The sequence below is a fragment of the Neophocaena asiaeorientalis genome, unplaced genomic scaffold, assembly GCF_003031525.2.
Source record: "Neophocaena asiaeorientalis asiaeorientalis breed wild unplaced genomic scaffold, Neophocaena_asiaeorientalis_V1.1 scaffold256, whole genome shotgun sequence".
Classification (NCBI taxonomy): Eukaryota; Metazoa; Chordata; class Mammalia; order Artiodactyla; family Phocoenidae; genus Neophocaena; species Neophocaena asiaeorientalis.
In genome coordinates, this window is record NW_020185324.1 from 3,441,275 (window position 1) to 3,462,946 (window position 21,672).

The window sequence follows — 21,672 nt, forward strand, 5'->3', positions numbered from 1 at the left end:
AAGTGGAGGAAATATCTCACACAGAAAGCAAAACAAAGAGCCAAAGAATTGAAAAAGAAAATTAGAGGATCAAATCAGCATTCGAAATCTGCAAAACAGATTTCTTTCAACGAGAAAGAATAGAGAAAATAGGGTTGGAGGAGGAGGGGGTTAGGGAGACAATACAGATACAGCCCCCAAATGGAAGGCCTTCACGTCTCCGACTAAAATCCTCAAGTACCCAGCACGAAGGATAAACAGCAGACACACGTGACACATAGCAATGCACATGATCCTGAAATACAAGGAGGCTGGGGATAAAAAAAAGTCCTGAAACCTTTCAGAGAAACCCCTCACAACCCCCCCCCCCACAAAGGCAGGCCACATATAAAAGACTGAGAATAAGAATGGCATTAGACTTCCATAGTAACTCTGCAAGCCAAAGAAAGTATTGACCAATGTCTTCAAAATTCCAAGGCAAAATTAATTTCAAACTAGAATTCTATATCCAGCTAAACTAGGTGTCCAGGTGTGAAAGGGTAGAACAGACATTCAGACTTTAAAATTTTACCTCACATGCATTCTTTCTCAGGATGCTACTAGAGATTGTGCCCCATTCAAAAGAGGACGTTAAGCAAGAAAACGAACTGCATGGGATCCTCGAACGGGCTCTCCACAGGAGACATGAAGGGAAGGCCTGGGATGAGGACGGCTGTGCTGCAGGTTCCTAGGACACTCAGAAAGCCAGGTGGCTCCAGCGGAGGTGTCTGCCAGTTGACCTGAGGTACCGGATAGCGTGGAAGTCAGTATTCACTGACAGGTTAGCACAATTTTGGCTTCAAGTTTCTAAAGATTCAGCTCAAAATGGCCTAAATGATAAATGAAAGTTAATTCTCTCACGTAACAGGAAGTTCAGGGGTAGGGCAGCTCCAGGAGTTGATTTATTCAGCAGTTCAACATCAAAGTTGTTTCAGATTCTTTCAACGTTTTGCTCAGCCATCCTCAGTATGCTTTCTGCATATACTAAAGTCAGCCGGCAGGAAAGGGACTCTGTTCCTTGTGGGTGTGAGACCAAAGGAACCTCTCCCAGGAATATACTTCTGAGGTCCATTGGCCAGGCTCCTTCCTAAATCCATCACTGACTTAAGGAAAGGGCCCCTGGGATTAGTTCATACCAGTGATCTTTTGCATGAACCACACAAGGGAAATGTTTGTATGGCCTGCTGGAGTAAGGGTTGAAGCTGTTAAAATTTCAGCACATCTATGACCCACTGGAGGCACACTAGATGGGACATACTGGAGCCATCGGGAAAGGGGTTGACCCCAGAATAACATGTGAACCTTGCCAGACTGAAAAAAGAGGAAAATGCCTACTGGAGAAGAGTGTATGCAATTCTGATGGACAGTTTGAGAAAAATTAATTTTAGGAATGTAGGAAAGTAAGCAAATAAAAATAAATGAGGCAATTTATTAATTCTAGGAAAAAAAATGGTATAGGAAATGTCATGACAACTCACTACTTCCTTCAGTATTTAACAATTGACGTCAACATAATCATATAAACTGAACATCAATTTATCAAAGATGATGCCAATTCTACTGGGAAAATGCAAAGAAAAGAAGTAGGGAGACAGTGGTGGTGAAGAGTCTCAATCTGTATTTTTCCATAACAGGAAGTTAAAAGAAAATGCCTAAAACGGATAGATTTTTTTTTTTAACCCACAAAAATCATATATTTAAAAACTTAGCAGAGCTAAAAAGAACTGAAAGTCGTTGCTTCTGGGGAGGACAAGGCAGGGGTGTGGAGGAGTGGGGCAGAAGAAGAATTTCTTCTTTCGTTATATGCTTCATAATATTCTAACTTTCCAAACTACGGATGTTATTTTTTTAGTCTTACAGATGGAACAAACAGCAGAATTTCTGTCCCCCTCTCTTTCCAAATGGGCCCTTTATACGGAAAACAAACACACAACATATCAGTCAAACAAAAGCAAGCTCTTCCCCATTGTCTCCCACACCACCCCCAGTTCCCACAACGGTCCCACCTCTACCCTTAGACCTGGCTGGGTCGTGGTGGTGGAGGGCGGGGTACAGGGTGGGGGTAGGAGGAGAATCCATGCCAAAAGAGAATTACAGGCATCGGCTCTTTTGCTCCTGCAGGGTTCAATGCACCCACAGGAGAGGGCAGCAGGTAACGTCCTGGCAGCTCATCCGTTGGGAGTAGTCCTGGGACCCAGCGGTCTGGTAGGAAAGGCACAGCTGTTCACCTGAGGTGTAACTGCAGTGACAGACCTGAGTGGGTGTCCTGTTACATCAGGCTACTTAGAGGAAGCCCCAAGGCTCAGTTTCAAAAGCAGTCAGGTATTCATAGGCAGGGCTACATGAGCCTGGCTATGAATTCTTCCAAGGTTTACCAATCCTTCCAAGCTTTCTTGCTTGGAAGCCAAGTGTAGTTTTAAAATTCAAACATCCTACTTGTACTTAAATTCCAACTTCTGCACTATTAACAAATTTGCATATCCTTCTAACTCAAACCCTGTAGGCCTCAACTACTTTAGGGAAAGTCCCAAGAAAGAAAGTCTCACTACAAGGAGCTATTTACTTGGAAGGCCCAGTTTCAAAGACGGGAAGATTTCTCCTGTGACAATGACCTTAACACTGCTACCCACTATGATCCCCTAATTCATTCAGCACATTTCCTCTTAAAAATCTTAACTTCCTGGAGTGGCTTGTTTCAAATAAAATCTAACATGGCACCCAATCCATAAGGCAGCTAGGAATGCAGCTGTCCTGGATGCAGAGTATCCCCATGACTGCACCCAACAAGCCCCAAGCCTTCCTGAAGTTCAGTTCAAAACCATTGACTGCCACCTCACTGCTCCCACCAGGGACTCCCCGTGGCTCTCCTTTACCACATCCTGCCTTCCTCTGAAGCAGGAAACTCTCAGGTTCCTCCTCCTCCATGAAGCCCTCTCAGACTACTGTTCACTGAAGATGTCTTCTCCCCTGAATCAATGCACACAACTATTTTATATAAATTTGGCTGGTCTCACTGTGCATGACTGTTAAACATTTTACATTGTAATCTGCTTACTATTCAATATGATAAAAGAGAAGGCTGAGATTTTTTTCTTAAAAAGGCCATTTTTAGAAATCATTTTATCAATAGATTCTTATACAAAGAAGAAACACATATACAGAGCACCCAAATTACCAGTAAGATGGACCCTAGCCCTTCTTTTCTGTACTGGGGAAACAGAAGAGGAAAAATGACTCCAACTTGTTCTTAACAGTTTCTAACTAGGCAGTCAGTTTTTCAAGTAGCATTTCTATTCCTTTGCTGGTGTTTTTGCTTTTTTCCAATGTGGGAATAAGGCTTTTCAATCCAGCTTTGACTTTATTTGCAACATCTTGATCAGAGCTCTGGAGAAGGCTGAAGAGAGAAGACAAAAATTAACAAGCAAAAAATTAAATTTCATAAAAAACCCTTAGATTGTCTGCAAATACTACCTTCGCACACAGTACAAAAAAGTCATTGACTTGTGAGACAAGTTGTGTAACTATAAATACTTTTTTTTCCCCATTGATCAGATGAATGATGGAGGCTAGTAGCCTATATTCTAAAACCACATAATAGGTCTTGCTTTCACTTTGTCTTAGGACGAACACCCTTCTCCCACTTAAAATTGTTTACGACATTTATTCTACCTTTCCTTCTCCACCTAGAAAAGCTCAGGAGCAAGGACCCTGTGCTTTATTTATCTCATGGCACCATGTACACAGAGCAGACAGTCAAGAAATGCTCACTGAGTGACTGAATTAACATGCGTGAATAGGTGTACACGGAGGAACGGTGGGGAGCATGAAAGGTAAGCAGTTAATGAATGGCCTTCTTACTGAACTCTATTGCCAAAACACTGAGTGAAGGCGTAAAGAGCTTTACCTTGGAGCTTAACTGCCCAGATCTGAAACCTGCCTCTGCCACTCAGTAACTATACAACCAAGAGCATGCTATTTAAATTCTCAAAGACTCAGTTTCCTGGCCTGCAGAATGGGAACAAAAGAACCCGCCTTCTTCACAGGGCTGTGTTTTGAGGCTCACATGATCCTGTATCTGAAGCACCTATAGCCAGAGCCGGGCTCCTAGTTAACCACTCGATCAGTGTGACTCGTTCAACAAAATGAGGTCAGCTCTGCTCTCTGAGACCTTGCTGGCGTACTTTATCACAGGAGAGCAGAGCTCTTCAGACTGGCAACAAGTAGGCCCCTTTCTCTAAATAGGGGCCAAGTTACAGGCACTCAACCACCAAACCCCAGGGCCGAATTTCCTATTCTCTCACGACGTCCTCATGACCACGTTGAAATGCTGACCACTGAAACACAACCGAGAAAGAAATCACTTGGCATGTTTGAAAGACCCTGGTCCCAATAATTTCCATCATGTCCACAGAGAGGAGGACATGCTTGTGGAAGACAAGCAACAAGTACTGCTTGCCACCTGCAAAGCTGAAAAGTAAAGTGCCCTCCCAATAGACTTGTGACTCATAGGTGTTCTTATTTTATAAACCTTGGCTAAACGCACAGTCACACAGTGCATAATAGTGACACAAGTTAATATTTACTGAACACACGCATTAAACATAATGCTAAGCATTATGTATGCATCATCCCATTTAGTTTTCATAACAACCTAGGATTATTATTAATCTCCTTTTACATCCAAGAAAGTTAAGGCTCAGAAAAGCTGAGTAATTTGCCTAAGGCCACACAGTGAGCTGGGACTGGAACCCAGGCAGTCTGTCTAGAGCTCATGCATTTAAATGCTAGAGAATTATGCTTCCCTGAGTTATTTTTCAGACTGCATACAAGGCTGACTTTTTCACCCAGAATGACACTTTGTCACTTACTCTAAAAAAGATTTAGCAAAACAAACAAACAAAAACAAACACGCACACATACACATACTGCATGAGTTTTAAAGAAAAATATAAACAAGGAAAGAATTTTGCCAAACAAGCACATGACAATATTCTAACGCCAAATAAAAATAATTATTATATTAATCAATTATTAATTTATCTCCAGTTTCACTTCCCTTTAGAACCTCAGATACTTCATGTTCAGATATTTCATATTCCCGTTTTAAGGAATATTCCATAATAAACCTACAGTATCCTCCTTATGTTTCAAATCCACCCAAGGGGAGCTCTGATTGATGAGCAATCTTTAAAAATTAATTTTGTTGAGGATTTTTGCATCTATGTTCATCAGTGATATTGGCCTGTAGTTTTCTTTCTTTGTGACATCTTTGTCTGGTTTTGGTATCACGGTGATGGTGGCCTCGTAGGATGACTTTGGAAGTGTTCCTCCCTCTGCTATATTTTGGAAGAGTTTGAGAAGGATAGGTGTTAGCTCTTCTCTAAATGTTTGACAGAATTCGCCTGTGAAGCCATCTGGTCCTGGACTTTTGTCTGTTGGAAGATTTTTAATCAGTCTCAATTTCAGTGCTTGTGACTGGTCTGTTTATATTTTCTATTTCTTCCTGGTTCTGTGGCACATATACAATGGAATATTACTCAGCCATAAAAAGAAACGAAATTGAGCTATTTGTAATGAGGTGGATGGACCCAGGGTCTGTCATACAGACTGAAGTAAGTCAGAAAGAGAAAAGTAAATACGGTATGCTAACACACATATATGGAATCTAAAATTTTAAAAAATGCTCTGATAAACCTAGGGGCAGGACAGGAATAAAGACGCAGACACAGAGAATGGACTTGAACACACGGGGAGCGGGGAGGGTAAGCTGGGACGAAGTGAGAGAGTAGTATTGACATATATACACTACCAAATATAGATAGCTAGTGGGAAGCAGCCGCATAGCACAGGGAGATCAGCTCGGTGCTTTGTGACCACCTAGAGGAGTGGGAGAGGGAGGGTGGGAAGGAGATGCAAGAGGGAAGGGATATGGGGTTATATGTATACATATAGCTGTATAACAAAGTGAATCAGCAACTATACTCCAATAAAGATGTTAAAAAAATTAATTTTATGGCATTGCCATAATTTTTAGCTAACTGAGTGTAATGAAAGAATGTGTCAGTAGGTGTTAACATTCCAAATGCCCAGTAAAGAAATTCATGTCAAAAAGTTCATGTTTCAGCTAATAGACTCTGGCTGTTCAACACCAACTGGAAAATTAGCTAATTTTAATGAGAAATAAACTAGTGATCTGTATCACCCATGTATTTGGAGATACTGATGTACCTAAAAATAATGAATGCCCGTCTGGAATGTACGTATTTGTGAGTATATGTGTACCAAATCAAAATATATATTGAAGAAATGCCTACAACATTTATAAACATATACAAATTAAACTGCACTGTAACTTGCATGTGAAATACGGCGGGAAATTCAAGCTGAGACTGGTAACTGTTTTTCCAAATCTCGAGAACACAGCAGGGCAAAAAAAATCAACAGTGATTACTTCAAAACAACACACAAACCTATTTTAAAATGAATATCCTTAATAAAAGGATCTTATCTGGGAATAGAATAGATGGAAATTTCAATGACCTGTAAATTATAAACTCAACCTATGTCCAAACAACAATATACAAGTTAAGCATATGTCTCAATTCACAAATCATCAGTTTTCTGTCATTGTAATTAGAAACAAAGATTAATTAGCATGCAGACTTTAATAGCAAATGCTTCTCGAATCCTTTTAGACGAGTTGAAATCAAAGTCAGAAGAGTCAGTCACGATTTGAAAAACAACTCTGTCAGTTTTTACAGGAACAAAACTAATCCATTAAAAGAGAATACAAGTAAACTTTGGTCTAAACCCTAAATGTGGTGAAACAATCAAATGATGCCTTGTGAATGCCCTCATTTTATGGTGCTCGCCATCCGAAGGAGGGCATATGAAAAAAACTGTAAGGACTGATGCAAAGAGTTACATTTGCTCTCTAATATTTGGTGTACTTGTCTAGACCAAGAGTAACTGACAGGAATGCTGGGCTATCGGAAACAGACATTAGAACTGAGAAGTAAGCGTGAAGGAAGCATGCTGCGCACCCACGGGCATTGAGGACGAGGACCCTAAGCAGAAAAAGGGCACACTTGCTACACACCTGGAAAGAATAATGGCTCCTCGATTGACACTAGCCCAGGACTTCAGGTTCTTCATACCAACAAGCTCTACGAGTGTTTTTGCAAAACAACCTGTAAAATAAACTTAATGAACATCATATACCCAGATTTAAACTCCCAATCTCTCTCCCTACTACGCTTAAAGCTGGAAACCTGTTTTAACGAGAAAGCTAATAAAGCGTTCTCACCCAGTATCACTTAACACTAAAAATTCTAGCTCAGCTTTATGCAATGCATTTTTAATACAGCCATTTCTCGCCACTCTGACCCAAATCCTCAGCTATGTTTAGCAGTAATTACTCAAGAGAAACAATGACTTCTTATAAAATGCTCGCTCGGTCATGTTTGCATTTCTTTGTACTATTTAATGATTTAACCCTGACCTGAAAATTATTCAGGAAGTAAATGTTTGACAGCAGCACCTCCTGTTTGGTTAAAATCAAGTCTCCCCTCAAGGAAAATGCTCACTCAGAAGGTGCCTTGTACACAATTAACGGTCAAATGACTATTCTGGCTTACACCTGGCAATTTCTCTCTACAATACTAAACATTCGTTCACCCATCAAAAATACGATTCATCTTTTGTTATTATAGTATATCTGATTCCCAAGGTCTCAGAGTGTATTATCTTATTCCCTGTGCCACCTAAGTGTTAACTAACTCTTGGACAAAGGAGAAATTCTGAAGACTAGGATCTGGTACAGACGGAGGTGGGGACAACCTATCTTAAAGGCAAACATCTTGGGTAGGTAGCTGTAAAATTCAAAGATACCCAAATATGAGGAGCCTTTAAAAGCCAAGAGGCCCGCGACGATTTTACTCTTCGTGGTACATGCTCAAGAGGGACAGAAATCAGCCGGTGAGGCAGACAATGTTTTCCAAAGGTGACCACACAATATCTCCTGTCTGTGTATGCTTCTAGAATAGTGCCACTCCCTCATCTAAAGGTGGAATTGATGTCTTCTCCTTTCGAACTGGGTGGGCCTTTGTGACTGACTTAATCAAGGGAGTACAGTACAACTGCCCTTAAATAACTTCTGAGGCTAAATCATGAAAGTACCATCCACCTACTTTGTCCTTCTAAAACTCAACCACTATATTGTGAGGAAACCCACAGCCTAGGGAGAGGAAGCGAGGCTGCTGGACTTAGCCACTGCCAGCCATTATGAAAGTGGATAATCCAACCCCAAGCCAAGCAGCCCCAGATGACTCAGAGTAGAGCTTCTGAGCTCCACCAAACACTGACCAAATGACTGTTGTTTTGAAAACTAAGTTTTGAGGTGGCTTGTTACACGGCAACAGATCACCAGGACAGCTAGCCACTCATTTGGTGCTACATGAAAATGACAAATACATCAAGTTCAAACAGATGTGTTTTAGGGTTGCCATGGCAATCTAAATGAGGAGAAAAGTCACTAGAAAATTGCTTGGATTTTAAAAGCAAGATGACTTTTCTGACATATGCACCAACTTTTTAATAATAAAAAGATAATTCAATACATTATTTTTTCTTCAAAATTTATTACCAGAAGCTTCCTCTTTTCTAAAAAATTTACAGTGAGAAATAGGCCCAAGTCTCTGTTCTTAAAGTGAGAGTGAGAAGTAACAGTTCTATTACTATACTGGTTGCCTCATTAGCCATTAGAACTGCAACTTGCCTCAAGACATAAATTCATGATCTGTCACTTTTTTCAGACACAGTAACAGAAAGCCCAAACTGTTTTAACTCAGTGGGAGGAAGCCTCTTTAGTGGCTAAAATACCAGATGGAGTTTGAATTTAGAAAGAGAAGGTCTGGTCAAAGACAGGACTGAGAGGGGAATGATATGCAAGTTTTCACTCATCAATAAATAAAAGATGCTGTCCTCCTCTTGAGAGCTGAGTTTCTACAGAGCAGCTGTAAGGTTTATGAAAAACCAGGAAGTGCCAAGGCCTGGCTTGCTCTTTGGTCATATATATTTCAATGCCAAATAGGCACCAGTTCAAAATTCCCTGATGAGGGTAATTTTCTTCTGCTTATCCTTTCCTCAAAACTAAAGATAAATATGCTTTTCAACTGGGATGATGATACTCACAAACTGGCCCTCCTACTCTGCTCTCACCATCCTCAAAGAATAAAACGGCATTTTAGAATGTTGGACAAGCCCGTTTTGAAGCCTGAAGCAGCAGAGGAGGGAGGAGAGAAAGGGAGGGAGGGTGGGAAAGGGAAAGAAAATGAAAGGATGCTAGGAGACAAATTTCCAGGGGGAAAAAGCATTATTTGCAACCACTAAATCATTTCTTACTCACAAACTCAACAGACTCTCATTTGAACTTAAATGGCCGGCATAAAGTTCAGGGATGCCAGATATGACTGAAATTCCACACCCAATACAAGAAAAGGTCAAGTTGCACAGCCTACCTTCTCGTCCACTTTCTTTCATCTTTCTATCTTGCTCTATTAACCACTTCAGAACTAGATGTCCTGCAGGATGTTCTGCAACGTGAAGCTGTGAGGGGTCAAGAACACATTAATTAAAAAGCTGTTTTCATCCACTCTATATCACCACATACAGATAAAGTCTCAGGCGAGTTGAAAGTTCCAAAAGGCTTAAGAGGTCTTTATCTACGACTACTATCCTGGAGGGACGAGAGATCTACTCCAACCCTGACTGAAATGAAGATGGTTATTCAACACAGCATGGCCACTGAGGCAGCTCACATTCAGCTTCACGAGCTCCAGTTTGAACAGCTCCACCACCAGGCTCATCTTAAGATCACGCTAACCACTTTCCAGATTGTCATACGCAATTCTGAGGAGCAAAGAAACCGATGGGACAGAACACTACAGCAGACACATTAAAACCTAAATGCTGAATGATGTTTAAATCATCATTTAAGGTGATGCCCGAGGAGCACTAGCTGACGAGCAGGCCAAGAAAGCATCTTTCAGCTTAACCTCACTCCTTTTCAAGGGCCATACCAACTGCTCGCACAGAGATCTCCTAGGACCTCTCCTTGTCCAGCACGGGAGACAACAGGCCCTGGGTCCTTACAGAGGAACTTTCATTACCCATGCATCGTCCCAATTTGTTAACAGGATCTGCCCCGTGAGGGCAGGAGCCAGGGTGTCTCTAAGATCCATGGCCCATTTCTTTCCCCATCTCCTGTGTCAGAAAACAGTGGGCTCTCCATCCATGTGGGTCCATCAGGAGCTCACAACCCAGCACGGGGTGATGGCCTGGCAGGATCTGGCTTCCGCCTTCCTCTTCCCTTTGCTCACTGATTTCCAGCCCCCTGAGCCTCCTGTTCTCAAACATGCCGAGCTTCTTCCTTCCTCCAAGGCGGCCGCACACGCTCTTCTCTCTGCCTAAAATCTTCTTTCTTCACTCAGCTACCAGTCCTTTGGGTCTCAGCTTAGCTTTCACTGCCTCAGGAAGCCCTCCTGGGACAGGCTGGCTCCCATTTGTATATAATCCCATAGAACCTGGCGTTTTCCTTCACAGCACGTATCTCTATTCTACAATAAATAATCATTTGTGTGCATATTTATTTAAGTATTGTGTTTCCCCAAATGGTATTCTCCTTTTTGGGGGTGGGGGGGTGTTGACCACTGCCTAGCACATATCCAGTGCATGAACCAAGAAACTTAAGATACAAGGCAGAATAACACAAGGCCCAAATAACACAGGCAGGAGCTTTCAGAAAGAGCAAAAACTTTCTGATTGAGAGGGAATTAAGGGAGACTTCACAGAGAAGGATTCCAAGGCCCTTGGAAGGGTTAATAAGGCTTTCTACAGGAAGAGTGCAGGAAAATGGAAACATAAGTAGCACGTGAGGTTGAGAAAAGAAGTACATACAAATGAAGGAAGTGCAAAAGTCCACAGCAAATTCAAAACAAAATTAAGAACACAGAATATGCTGGAAAGACAGCCTGGGTCAATCATGGACAGCATTAAGAGGATTTTGTTTTTACTCTACAGGTATGTGGAGTCATCAGAAGACAGTGAGTGTTAACAGCACTGTTTTGAATTCGCAATTTCCAAATGTACTGTGGGTATGAGGTGAGTTAATTATCACTAAAATTCTCTTTATAGCAATGTTCCCAGTGATTGGAGTTTTTGCAGCCACTGTGGCTTTCCCGCCTGTCTCACGATAGCACAGTACCTCTCCATCCTTGCCACCAGGATGCAGCTCTGCCGCTGCCAAACTGGCGACGGCATTCATGGCGGGCTGCACATCTCCAACGGCAGCTCCCAGGATGTCAGCCACAAGCACACACGCAGACTTATCCAGCACCACCTCTTGGGCGTGTCCTTGCAGGTAGCTTAGCAAAGCTGGAGAAATGGATTCTAACAGTTCTCGTTGGCGGATCTCTGTATCTTTCTTACTGTGGTAACATGTTGAATGAAGAATTAAGGTAAGATAAATAGCAAAGGAAATATGGTGTTTTATTATCACAGAAATCCCTAAGGGCTTATAACAGTTTGTGCCACGCTCTGTTGTCTAATTTCTGTTGTGCATGTAGATAAGCAGTTTGAGGGCGGGATATCTGTCTTTCATCTTTGTGTCCCCAGGATCTGAACAGTGCGTGGCACAGAATGAGCGCTCAATAAGTGAAGCTTGCCTTGCGTAATACAAAAAAAAAAAAAAAAAAACCCGAACCAACCCCAAACCAAATAACGACAATAACAAAATATCTTTCAACACATGTTTAGACTACTTTATGGATTCTGCTCCCTAGAGTACTTGATTAAGTGGTACCAGTTGCTTTAAACATAAAGCAAAACACACACCCGAGTGCCTACTATGTGCCGGGCCTCGGAGGCGTTCTTTTGGCATGATGCTTTCATTTCCTTTTCAGGATAAAAACTTTAAGAATCTGCCAAAACTACAGGCTTAAAAATGGAATTCACCTTTGGAGTTTTAGAGAGGGAGGGAGCATGAGAGGTGTACACATGTGAGTAGATTTATGGAAGCACATGCCACTCAAAATGAATGAACAATCAGAGCAGAGGAATAAAGGGCCCAAGCCCTTTATTCTACTGTCCCTCACCTGTGTGCGTTACCGTCTCCTTTCTGCAGAACTTCAATGATCTCTCTTACCGTGTGTGCAGGATCTCTGGGGCTTAGTAAATACAACAGGACCTTCCTTCCATATTTGTCATTTACTATGTTAGGCAAGGAATTAATAATTTCCTGTAAAATTATAGAAACAAAAAGTGAATCTATATGCTTAAAATAAACTATGATTGTAATCTGAATGGTAAAGAAGGATACATAACTTTTCCCCAATGTACTTAATGAAAAATGTACAGCTAGTTCTGGAGTCGTCTCATTAAAGCACAAAGAAATTTACACTCGGAATACAGAACTGCCTCTCTACTGGGACTAGCATTACTGAACAATCCATCTGTATTTAACCAACCAAGCTCAAGAACTTAAAAAATATATGTCTAAAGGAGTTATCTCATTCATTGTAACCAATATTTTTTAGGCCACTATTACTAGGGACATTGCTTGCTGGGCCCACTGAGCAGATACAGTTAATTTGCAGCTGCACTTAAATGGAGCAGCAGCATTGATGACGACCATTCTTATTAGAATTTCCCTAATGAGATGTATGTGAAAGGAGATAAAGAAACTCTGTTAAATAGAACAAGTGGATAAAGGCTTTTAAAGTTAGGTTACTTACTCATGGCAAATGAAGGCTGTTTAAGTATCCCGTGGAAAACAAAAAGAGCGGGGAGGGAAATAAATGCAGAAAGACTCCATGGAGCAGTTACAAATAACTGCATTCTATGACATCTCCAATCAACTTAACAAGAACAGTAACCTCCTTTTCTAGTTGTTTGATTAAGGAACAAAGGCAATGTCATCCCCACCCCAACTGAGCTCCTGTGTAGATTTGGCGATATTTGCAAAGACAGAAAAATCATTGTTTAAAAATTCGTTTATTCTACGTATGCAACAGAAAAATCATTAGTCTTTCCCTCTCTAACGTTCCTATTTCTTATAGCAAACCTAATATTCGAAGCCATGTGTGTCTGAACACCAGAGATTCTTCAGAACTGGCTGGGGCCACAGAAAGAATTCAGTCCAACCACCCAGCTTTACAGATGAGGGGCCCAGAAAGGGGGGAGGTGACCTGCAGGAGGACATGAGAGTGGCAGTGCAAGGGCTCTCACTAGTTCTGCTCCTCTGACTTCAACTCTAGTCTCTTTCAAAGAAAACATACACCCCATTCTTAAGGAAAGGAATTCTCCAGGAGATGATATACTCAGATCTGCTATTCTCTTGAGTGCCTACTGATTACAACGAGATTAGTAATTTCAGTGCAGGGAAAAAAAAAACAAAAAAACAAGCTAGAAAATAGGTGCAACAGATCTAACCACCTGAAAATGAATATAAATTTTAACCACTCAGAAAAAATGACGTAAAATTTCAGTACTAAAGGGGAAGACAGAAAAAAAATGTACATCACTTCATGGGGATGGGAGCTCTTTTGCAATTTAAAGGTAAACGTGTCCCAAAGTAGACTCAAGATATGCATTTTTGAAAAAGAGGCATTTAGTGCCACAAATACGGGCTACTTTTAGTGTGGCTTTATTTAAGGTTTAACCAACTCATAAAAGAAGATAAATGCTTTAATCAGTTTAAAGAGGAGACTGAGAATGATACATAGCTTAGGCCAATTTGTACAATCATTAAAAAATCTCCACAACTTTGCTGTCCTTAAAAAACCCTTTGGGGTATTATACCTTTAAAACACCTGCTTTGGGATTCCCTGGTGGCGCAGTGGTTGAGAGTCCGCCTGCCGATGCAGGGGACACGGGTTCGTGCCCCGGTCCGGGAAGATCCCACATGCCGCAGAGCGGCTGGGTCCGAGAGCCATGGCCGCTGAGCCTGCGCGTCTGGAGCCTGTGCTCCGCAACGGGAGAGGTCACAACAGTGAGAGGCCCACGTACCGCAAAACAACAACAACAACAAAAAAAAAACACTTGCTTTAAAAAAAGAAAAAAAAAAGGGAGGGGGGGAGTAGGCAGTGAAGAACATAAATGGCTGCTATTTATTTTTAATTAACTTTTTTTTTCTTGGCCTAGTAGGAAAAGGGGTGGCATGAAGCCAGCAATGTAGTCTTCACTGTACTTGATCTTCTCTGTGGGTTCTATACTTAAGGACTAGTGCATCGTATCTGGCTTGGGCAGAAATGGTTTCACCTTAACACGAGATGCATATAAAATCCTTGCAAAAATACTACTCAAGGACTACTGCCCAAATTCACTGAACTTTTACTACCTTTCAGTCTGTAATTAAGGAATTTAGAATCTACACTTATGTTGGTCTAAGATTCTTAAAAGAGTGCAATGTTTATAAACTAACAATCATATGAAACTAAAAAATGTTTACTTAAAAATGTGATATCAGTTAATTCTCCCCCAACTCCCCCTTATTCCTTGTTTCCTACCATCAGAAACATTCATCTCGGAAAAAATAAAACAGTATGAGTGATGCTATTTTATGGAGTACTAATTCATTTCTCTTTAACCTGGGTCACACACAGAGGAGAGAAATTTCTAGATGATCACCTGGAGAACACTGAATGTCAAAACACGTAGGGATAGAGAAGAGGCAGCTACAGAGCAGATGATTTGTGCTGAATTTGGTCTTTGGGTTCAAGCTGTGTAGCCTTTGGAAAATCCTTTAACCTCTCTATACATCAATTCCCTCATCTGCAAAAGGAAATGATACACCTGCCCCACCTGTGGGCCACTACCAGGAGCAAATCAGAAAATTCACACTATAAACTGGAAACTGCTATAAAGTAATTATCTTCATATGGAAAACACCCATCAATATACAGCATCTTTAACTATGGAGGTTAAATAAAGCTGATGGGAGTCATGAGTTTGGCATCCTCAAAAGAGCAAAGAGCCCCAACAATGAAGGTTCAAATGTAAAGGTTTTCAATTCACTTTCCCTCTTACTTAGAGAAAATCACAAGAAGGACCACTGTTGTAATATCTTCCCCTTATGCTTTACTCTAAAGCAGGTATGTAAACAGAAGAAAAGTGCAAGAACAACAAAAGATCTCCCTTGTGAAAATGTGTGGCCATTCTGACCTTGTGTTGGACACTTGTCAGATTCTTTGGCATTCTTGTTTTGCCAACCCTCTTTTAAAAGGAAAAGGTACAGGTCAAAATGAAAGGTGAACACTGGAAGTAAGGTTAGAGCACATATGCATTTTCAGTGGAAGAAAGAAATGCAAAATGCAACACACATTACTGAGCACCATGCCCATCCATGGTGCGTGTTCCTCTATGGGAGGTTGTGTGTGAACAAAAAGAAACACAGGCTGACCTTAACCTTAAAGAGCTAAAATCTAGCAGAAGAGGCAAGAGGAACTCTTTAAAAGTTAAAAATAAAAATAAGAGATTTAAATAATGGATAAAAACAGAAGTGTAAGAAGAAGGTTAGATCACTGGCAGTGACTGCAGCCTCTTGAGTGTTTTGTTTTAAAAAATGTGGTGATTCTATACAAAAGTCCAACTTTTTGGCTGCACTCAAAAAATTGGGATGAGGTTATTAAACGTACAGAGTTTTGGTTTTGCAAGATGAAAAAGTTCTGGAGATTGGTTGTACAACAGTGTGACTACACTTAATACCACTTAACTATATACTTAAAAATGGCTAAGATGGTAAATTTTATCACAATTAAAAAAGAAAAATAAATTGGAAGATCTATAACCATGGGGCTCACACTCCCAGAGGCTGGAGCCAAGGGTGGCTACCGCCTTGGACAGGGCATGTGCATTCTAGTTCCCCCGCCCCGCCCAGCCCCTCCCAACCTGGCCTGCCTCACTCATTTACCTGCCTGGTCAATGAATGTTTCTGAGTTTGTAAGCCCTGGGTCGGATCACAATTTACTGCTAATGAACAGACGGCAAAGACAAAAATTATAAGAGTTGAGAGAATGGGGAGAGCAGGTCTGGCTGAGAGATCAGAGAACATTATCTGGAGATTGAATTGGAGCCTGGTCTTAAAGAGAAAAGGAGTGTTTGTTAGGCTATGATTTCAACCTGACATTTCAGGAAATCCAGTTACTCTGAATAGAATGCTTAGCAACACTAAGTTTTCTTGGCTATTTTTAAAAGCACTGCATAATGCAACAGGTTTTGTAGTGGCTGCGTGGGAAACACAGACACATGACTCTATATAACATACGGGCAGCATATCTGGCAACCCACAGTTCTGCTAAGTAAATGCCTTTGAGAAACGAGGAGACATACAAGAATGCTTACAGAATTATTTGGAATAGCAAAAAATAATATGAATGTTTAAAGTTACAAATACTATAAACAACCTAAATGTCCATCAACAGAAAAAATGGAAAAATCAACTGTGGTATATTCATAGAGTAAAAAACTATTTGGCATTGAAAAATGAATGGTTTAGAACAGTGGTGGGTAAACCATGGCCTGTAGGTCAAATCTAACCAGCAGCCTGTTTTTGTACATCCTGTGAGCTAAGAGTTGCTAAACAAAAAACAAAGCAAACAAGAATACGCGACAGAGACCATACATGACTCACAAACCCTAAAATAATTACTATCTGACCCTTTATTAAAAAAGCTTCCTGACCCCTCCCTGATGATGACTCACAAACATAATGCCAAAAGGAAAAAGCAAGTTGCAGGAGAAAACACACATCACTTATACAGAATTTGTAAACATGCAAAGTAATACCATAAACATCTACATATAGCAAAAGGATAAGGGAATGCATGCAAATAATAAGCACCAATCCATCACAGCAGAGGGGGGCGGGTACAAGGATATGCAAAAAAAAAAAGTACACAAAGGGCTTGAACTTCAACTGTATTTGGCAAGTTTTACTTCTTCATGCCCGATCAGGTGGGAGGCTGGGTGTACACTGTTATTATCCTTTATATCTTCTGTATAGCATCTTAAAGATACTACACTTTAAAGTATGTATCAATATTCACTCTCAAAGAGCAATTGGCCAGTGTACTTACTTCCTTTTTAGAGGATAACTGCTGTCAAAGCAGTTGCATCATACCAACAATTCCAGGGTCGGATTTTATAAGTATGTTTATTTTAGAAAGTAAAGTAAGTGGGAAACAGTGTGTATCCATTTTGAAAGGTGAGGGCTCAACTGACCAGGCTGTGATTTCAACCTGACATTTGCAGGAGTCTGGTTACCCTGAACAGAATGTTTTGCAACACTAAGCTTTCTTGGGTATTTTTAACAAGCACTGCATACTGCAACAGGTTTTGTGGTGGATGGCGGGGAAAATGCAAGAGCAATTAGCATTCCATAATTTTATCACTGGCTACGTAGTTTAATGATACACAAAACCCGTTGAGCATTTGTCAGCTGGAGGCAAGACATCAGCAAATGAGGCCATTCTCAGGGAAAGCTGCCCTAAGTATGAGAAAGTCACTAGAAATGTGGGTTAAACAGTTGTGCTTATCAAACTGATAAGCACAAAGAATTAAAACTGTTTCAACTGTGGCTTTAAGTGGGATAAATCTTTGGAAAAAATTAATCTAGCAGACAATTGTGGCAAATCCTGAAGGAAGTTTGGTTTCTCTTAAAATCCATTTGGAACAGTTATGCAAATTTTAGTTGTCATGAAAATATTAAACAAAAGCAAGCTTTCAATAGCCCAGCCTGTTTCCATTTTCATGAAACAACTTTATTCATTAGCTAATCTATGGCCTCACATTTCTGTCACTGGAATGAAAAACAATCATTATTGATTGGAGTCAAAAGGGTAATAAAGTCACAAGGAACATGTCAAAATACTCAGTTTGTAACATCAAAGTCCTGCCAACTTGTTTCTTCCCACAATCCTATCCCAAAGAAAGTCATCACAATCTTAAAACAGTCAAGGGGAAAGCTGGAAAATGACAGCAAGGGCATGAGAAATTCACACACTGGGACCTACAGCTGGCATCTGAGAAAACAAATCTCCTATCCCTTCACTAGTTGGGACATTTTTCCTAATCAGCCAGCTCTAACTGGTCCAGATAGGCTACAAAGAGGCCACAGCACCACCACAGGCCAACAGGTAAATTCTCTTTCTGAACATCCATATGCTTCTCCCTGCAGATGGTGTGGAAGTCGCTTTTGTCACTAAGATTTCTGCAAGGGCCCCATCCATGTGTACCAACTTTCAAATGAATAATCTGTGTCTATACTGATTATGTGCTTTTTAAAACATTTCCAAGTTCGGTCCCTGCTACCAATGTTGCAATTTCTTATGCCTTCCCCTGAAACCTCTATCATACACCTAACACAACTTGCATGCTAGAAATAAAGGAAGAAAAAATAAGGATCACAGAATCTCAAGTCAGAAAAGGGGCAGTCATTGCAGAAAGAAGAAAATTATTTCATAATACAGTTTTTACTTGGGTGTAGTTTTTATAAGAGAACAGCTCAGTTGTTCTGAAGGCAAATTTAGGGTTAAGTAAACCGCATTCAATTATTACCACTTTATGGTCATTATACCAGGCTAAAAAACTGAAATGAAAAAAGGAATCTAGTATTCTAATTTTAGTTAAAATTTTTAATCTAACTTTACACCAGCTTTCATGAAATCTCTAAGAAGCCATCACCATTGAGTGAACTTCATCAGTTTTTCTTCTCCAGTTCAAGTCAGGACAGATGTATTGATAAGCTATGCAGAGGTAGTTTCTCCAAAGGGAGAGAAAAAAGGTCATGGATAGCTTCTGCCTGGGTGGACATGAGTTCTTGAATAACTGAAGAATTACTATGAAAATAAATTTCCGATCAAATCTAAACACTGCATCGCTAATTTTTCTTTTAGTATGTTACGTGGTCTAAAAAGTCACATTACCCTAATTTAAGCAGTCTTTTACATATTTAAAGCAGCATTAATTAGTAATAATCAAGTAACAGGATTATGGTTTGTATGGGAATAAAGCAACCCCCCAAAATAGGCTTAAGGCAACTAAAAAATAAGAAATACTGGCAGAAAGTATTTACACATTTCAAAGTCTTTACACATCTACGTGTGAAATCAAACTTACACACTCACAAATGATGTATCAATTTAAATTAAATTCAAGACTATGTGAATTACTTACTGATATGATTATCTGCTTCACAAGCTTAGTATCATCAATACAGTCAAACGCCGCCAATAAAACCAAGTGGGAGTACTGGCCCTGTAGGAATTGAAAGCCAGTAAAGGTTAAAAAAATACACAGATTCTCCCTTTTCTTCCACCTAAGGAGTTACGTTAAAAGGTTATCACCCTGGGGCTTCCCTGGTGGCCCAGTGGTTGAGAGTCCGCCTGCCGATGCAAGGAACGCGGGTTTGTGCCCTGGTCCAGGAAGATCCCACACGCCGAGGAGCGGCGGGGCCCGTGAGCCATGGCCGCTGAGCCTGCGCGTCCGGAGCCTGTGCTCCACAACAGGAGAGACCACAACAGTGAGAGGGCCGCGTACCCCAAAAAAAAAAAAAAAAAAAAAAAAAAAAGGTTATCACCCTGACGACGTATCCAGCATAATATAAATGAGATGGATAAAAGTCATTCAAAGAAATGTGCTCTTGTATCAGGACCTAGTTAATTATATTCTAGGGTGAGTAAGAAAAAGACAGAAACAGGTAAGCACATCCTTCAATATTAAATAGCTGAGACTCATTTTTTTAAACTAATCAGAATATAACACCTCTCAAAAATAGGTATCCTGTTAATGAATAGCTACTTGAAAATTAAACTCAAAGAAAGTTACAGTGACAAGTGGGGAAAAAAAAACTAGAGTACTGCAATCATAAAAAAGAAAATATATAAACTTAGATATAATTATATATACAAAATATACATAATACACATACACAGAAAATCCTGGAAGGAAAAACACTGTCACCACTGTGTTGAAGGATTACAAATAATTTTTCATTTTCTTTGGTATATTGTACAATTTCTTTAAAATAATCCTATATAATTAAAATAGAAACACTAAAAAAAAAAACTAGAAGAATATACTTATATACTGAATATGAGAATAAGATAAAAACAATTGCTTTCAAAAAGGAGAGCAGCACGAGATCATACAAATATACATTAGGACTTTCAGAATCATTACTATTGAAATAACAGAATTTTTTCCATGATGCTGATATTGTTCCAAGATTTAAAGAACTTCTACTTTATGTTAAAAAAAAAAAAAAGTTTTCAAAGCTTGTGGCATATTCCTTTTAAGTATCCCAGATGATGATATAAATCTTTTTTTACTTTAAGAGGGATTTGACTTTTGCTACCAGCCAGCACTCATTCAGAGCCAGATCCGATGAATATGGCAGGAATAACATCTCAACTAGAAACAAACTGGAGAAAAACAACAAAGGTCTAACATTTTTACTATATATAAGACCAACAATCAACTAAGAACGGGCTAAGAACATGAAGAATCAGTTCACAAAGAGAAGTACAAATGGCTTTAAGCATATGAAATAATGCTCATTAATTAAGGACTATAATTAAAACAATGAAATACTATATCCCACCTGTCCTATACACAAAAGTGAAAGCCCTTGATAATATACTAATTTGGCAAAGGTTTGGGGAAGAGCAGGCACACTTTTATGTTGCTGATGAGACTGTAAAGTGGTTCAACCTCTTTAAGGGCAACTGACAACAACACTAAAAATTTTAGATGCATGTACTTTCTGATCCAGCAACTGTAGTTCTAGGGAGGTATCTTACAGACATACTCCCACATACGAACAAAGGATATGCCCTGGAGAATTATTTGAAATAAAAAACTAGAAACTAACATGTCTGATAGTAGGGACTTGTTAAATGAACTATGGAAGTCATATAATAAAATATCATAAAGTCATTAACAAGAGAGAGGTAGATAGATGAATATATATTGACATAAAATGACCCCTGAGATGAATTAAATGAAGGAAACAAAGTAGAGAATGTTGTGCATCTAGTACACAACCACAGGTTTCTGGTTTTTTAAGTCCCACACACGGAAACACACCCAAGCGTAAAATCTCTCTGGGTGAATACAGAAGGTAGAACAGAATTTAAATGAGAAATAGACAATTCTACAATTATACTTGGAAGTTTGAACACACTTCCCCAGCAACTGATAGAACTAGACAATGATAAGTAAAATCAGTAAAAACATCCATGATATGAAAACACTACAAACCATTTTGATCTAACTGACGTTTATAGAGGACTACACCCACATATTCTTTTCAAGACATTAACACAGACCATCCATTGGTCCATAAAATAAGTCATTATAAATTTCAAAAGACTGAAATAATACAGAGTATATCAAGAAATCCCTAATATTTGGAAATTAAATACTTCCAAATAACCCATAGACCAAATCCATGGGTTGCATTAGTTTATCTCACCCCTTTAGAAGCAACTCCTTGAGATAAAAGAGACACTGAATTGTTAATTTGCTAACATTGCAATATCTTGTGGGGATGAGGTTGTCCAAAAAAATTTACTGTTGATGTAACCAAATTGTAAAATT

The 21,672-nt window shown here is 39.8% G+C and overlaps 1 protein-coding gene across 1 annotated transcript in view; it reads right to left on the reverse strand.

The window, feature by feature from the left end:
• Positions 1 to 3,103: 3,103 nt before the first annotated feature.
• PUM3 (pumilio RNA binding family member 3) overlaps positions 3,104 to 21,672 on the reverse strand; it is a 39,593-nt gene continuing 21,024 nt past the window's right edge. Inside the window, exons 13-18 of the mRNA XM_024734309.1 lie at positions 19,249 to 19,329; positions 12,171 to 12,313; positions 11,282 to 11,504; positions 9,537 to 9,624; positions 7,118 to 7,208; positions 3,104 to 3,412 (exon numbers count right to left, since the gene is read on the reverse strand). Of these exons, the coding sequence (XP_024590077.1) occupies positions 3,280 to 3,412; positions 7,118 to 7,208; positions 9,537 to 9,624; positions 11,282 to 11,504; positions 12,171 to 12,313; positions 19,249 to 19,329 (759 nt within the window). The 3' untranslated portion in view covers positions 3,104 to 3,279. The remainder of the gene's footprint in view (positions 3,413 to 7,117; positions 7,209 to 9,536; positions 9,625 to 11,281; positions 11,505 to 12,170; positions 12,314 to 19,248; positions 19,330 to 21,672) is intronic.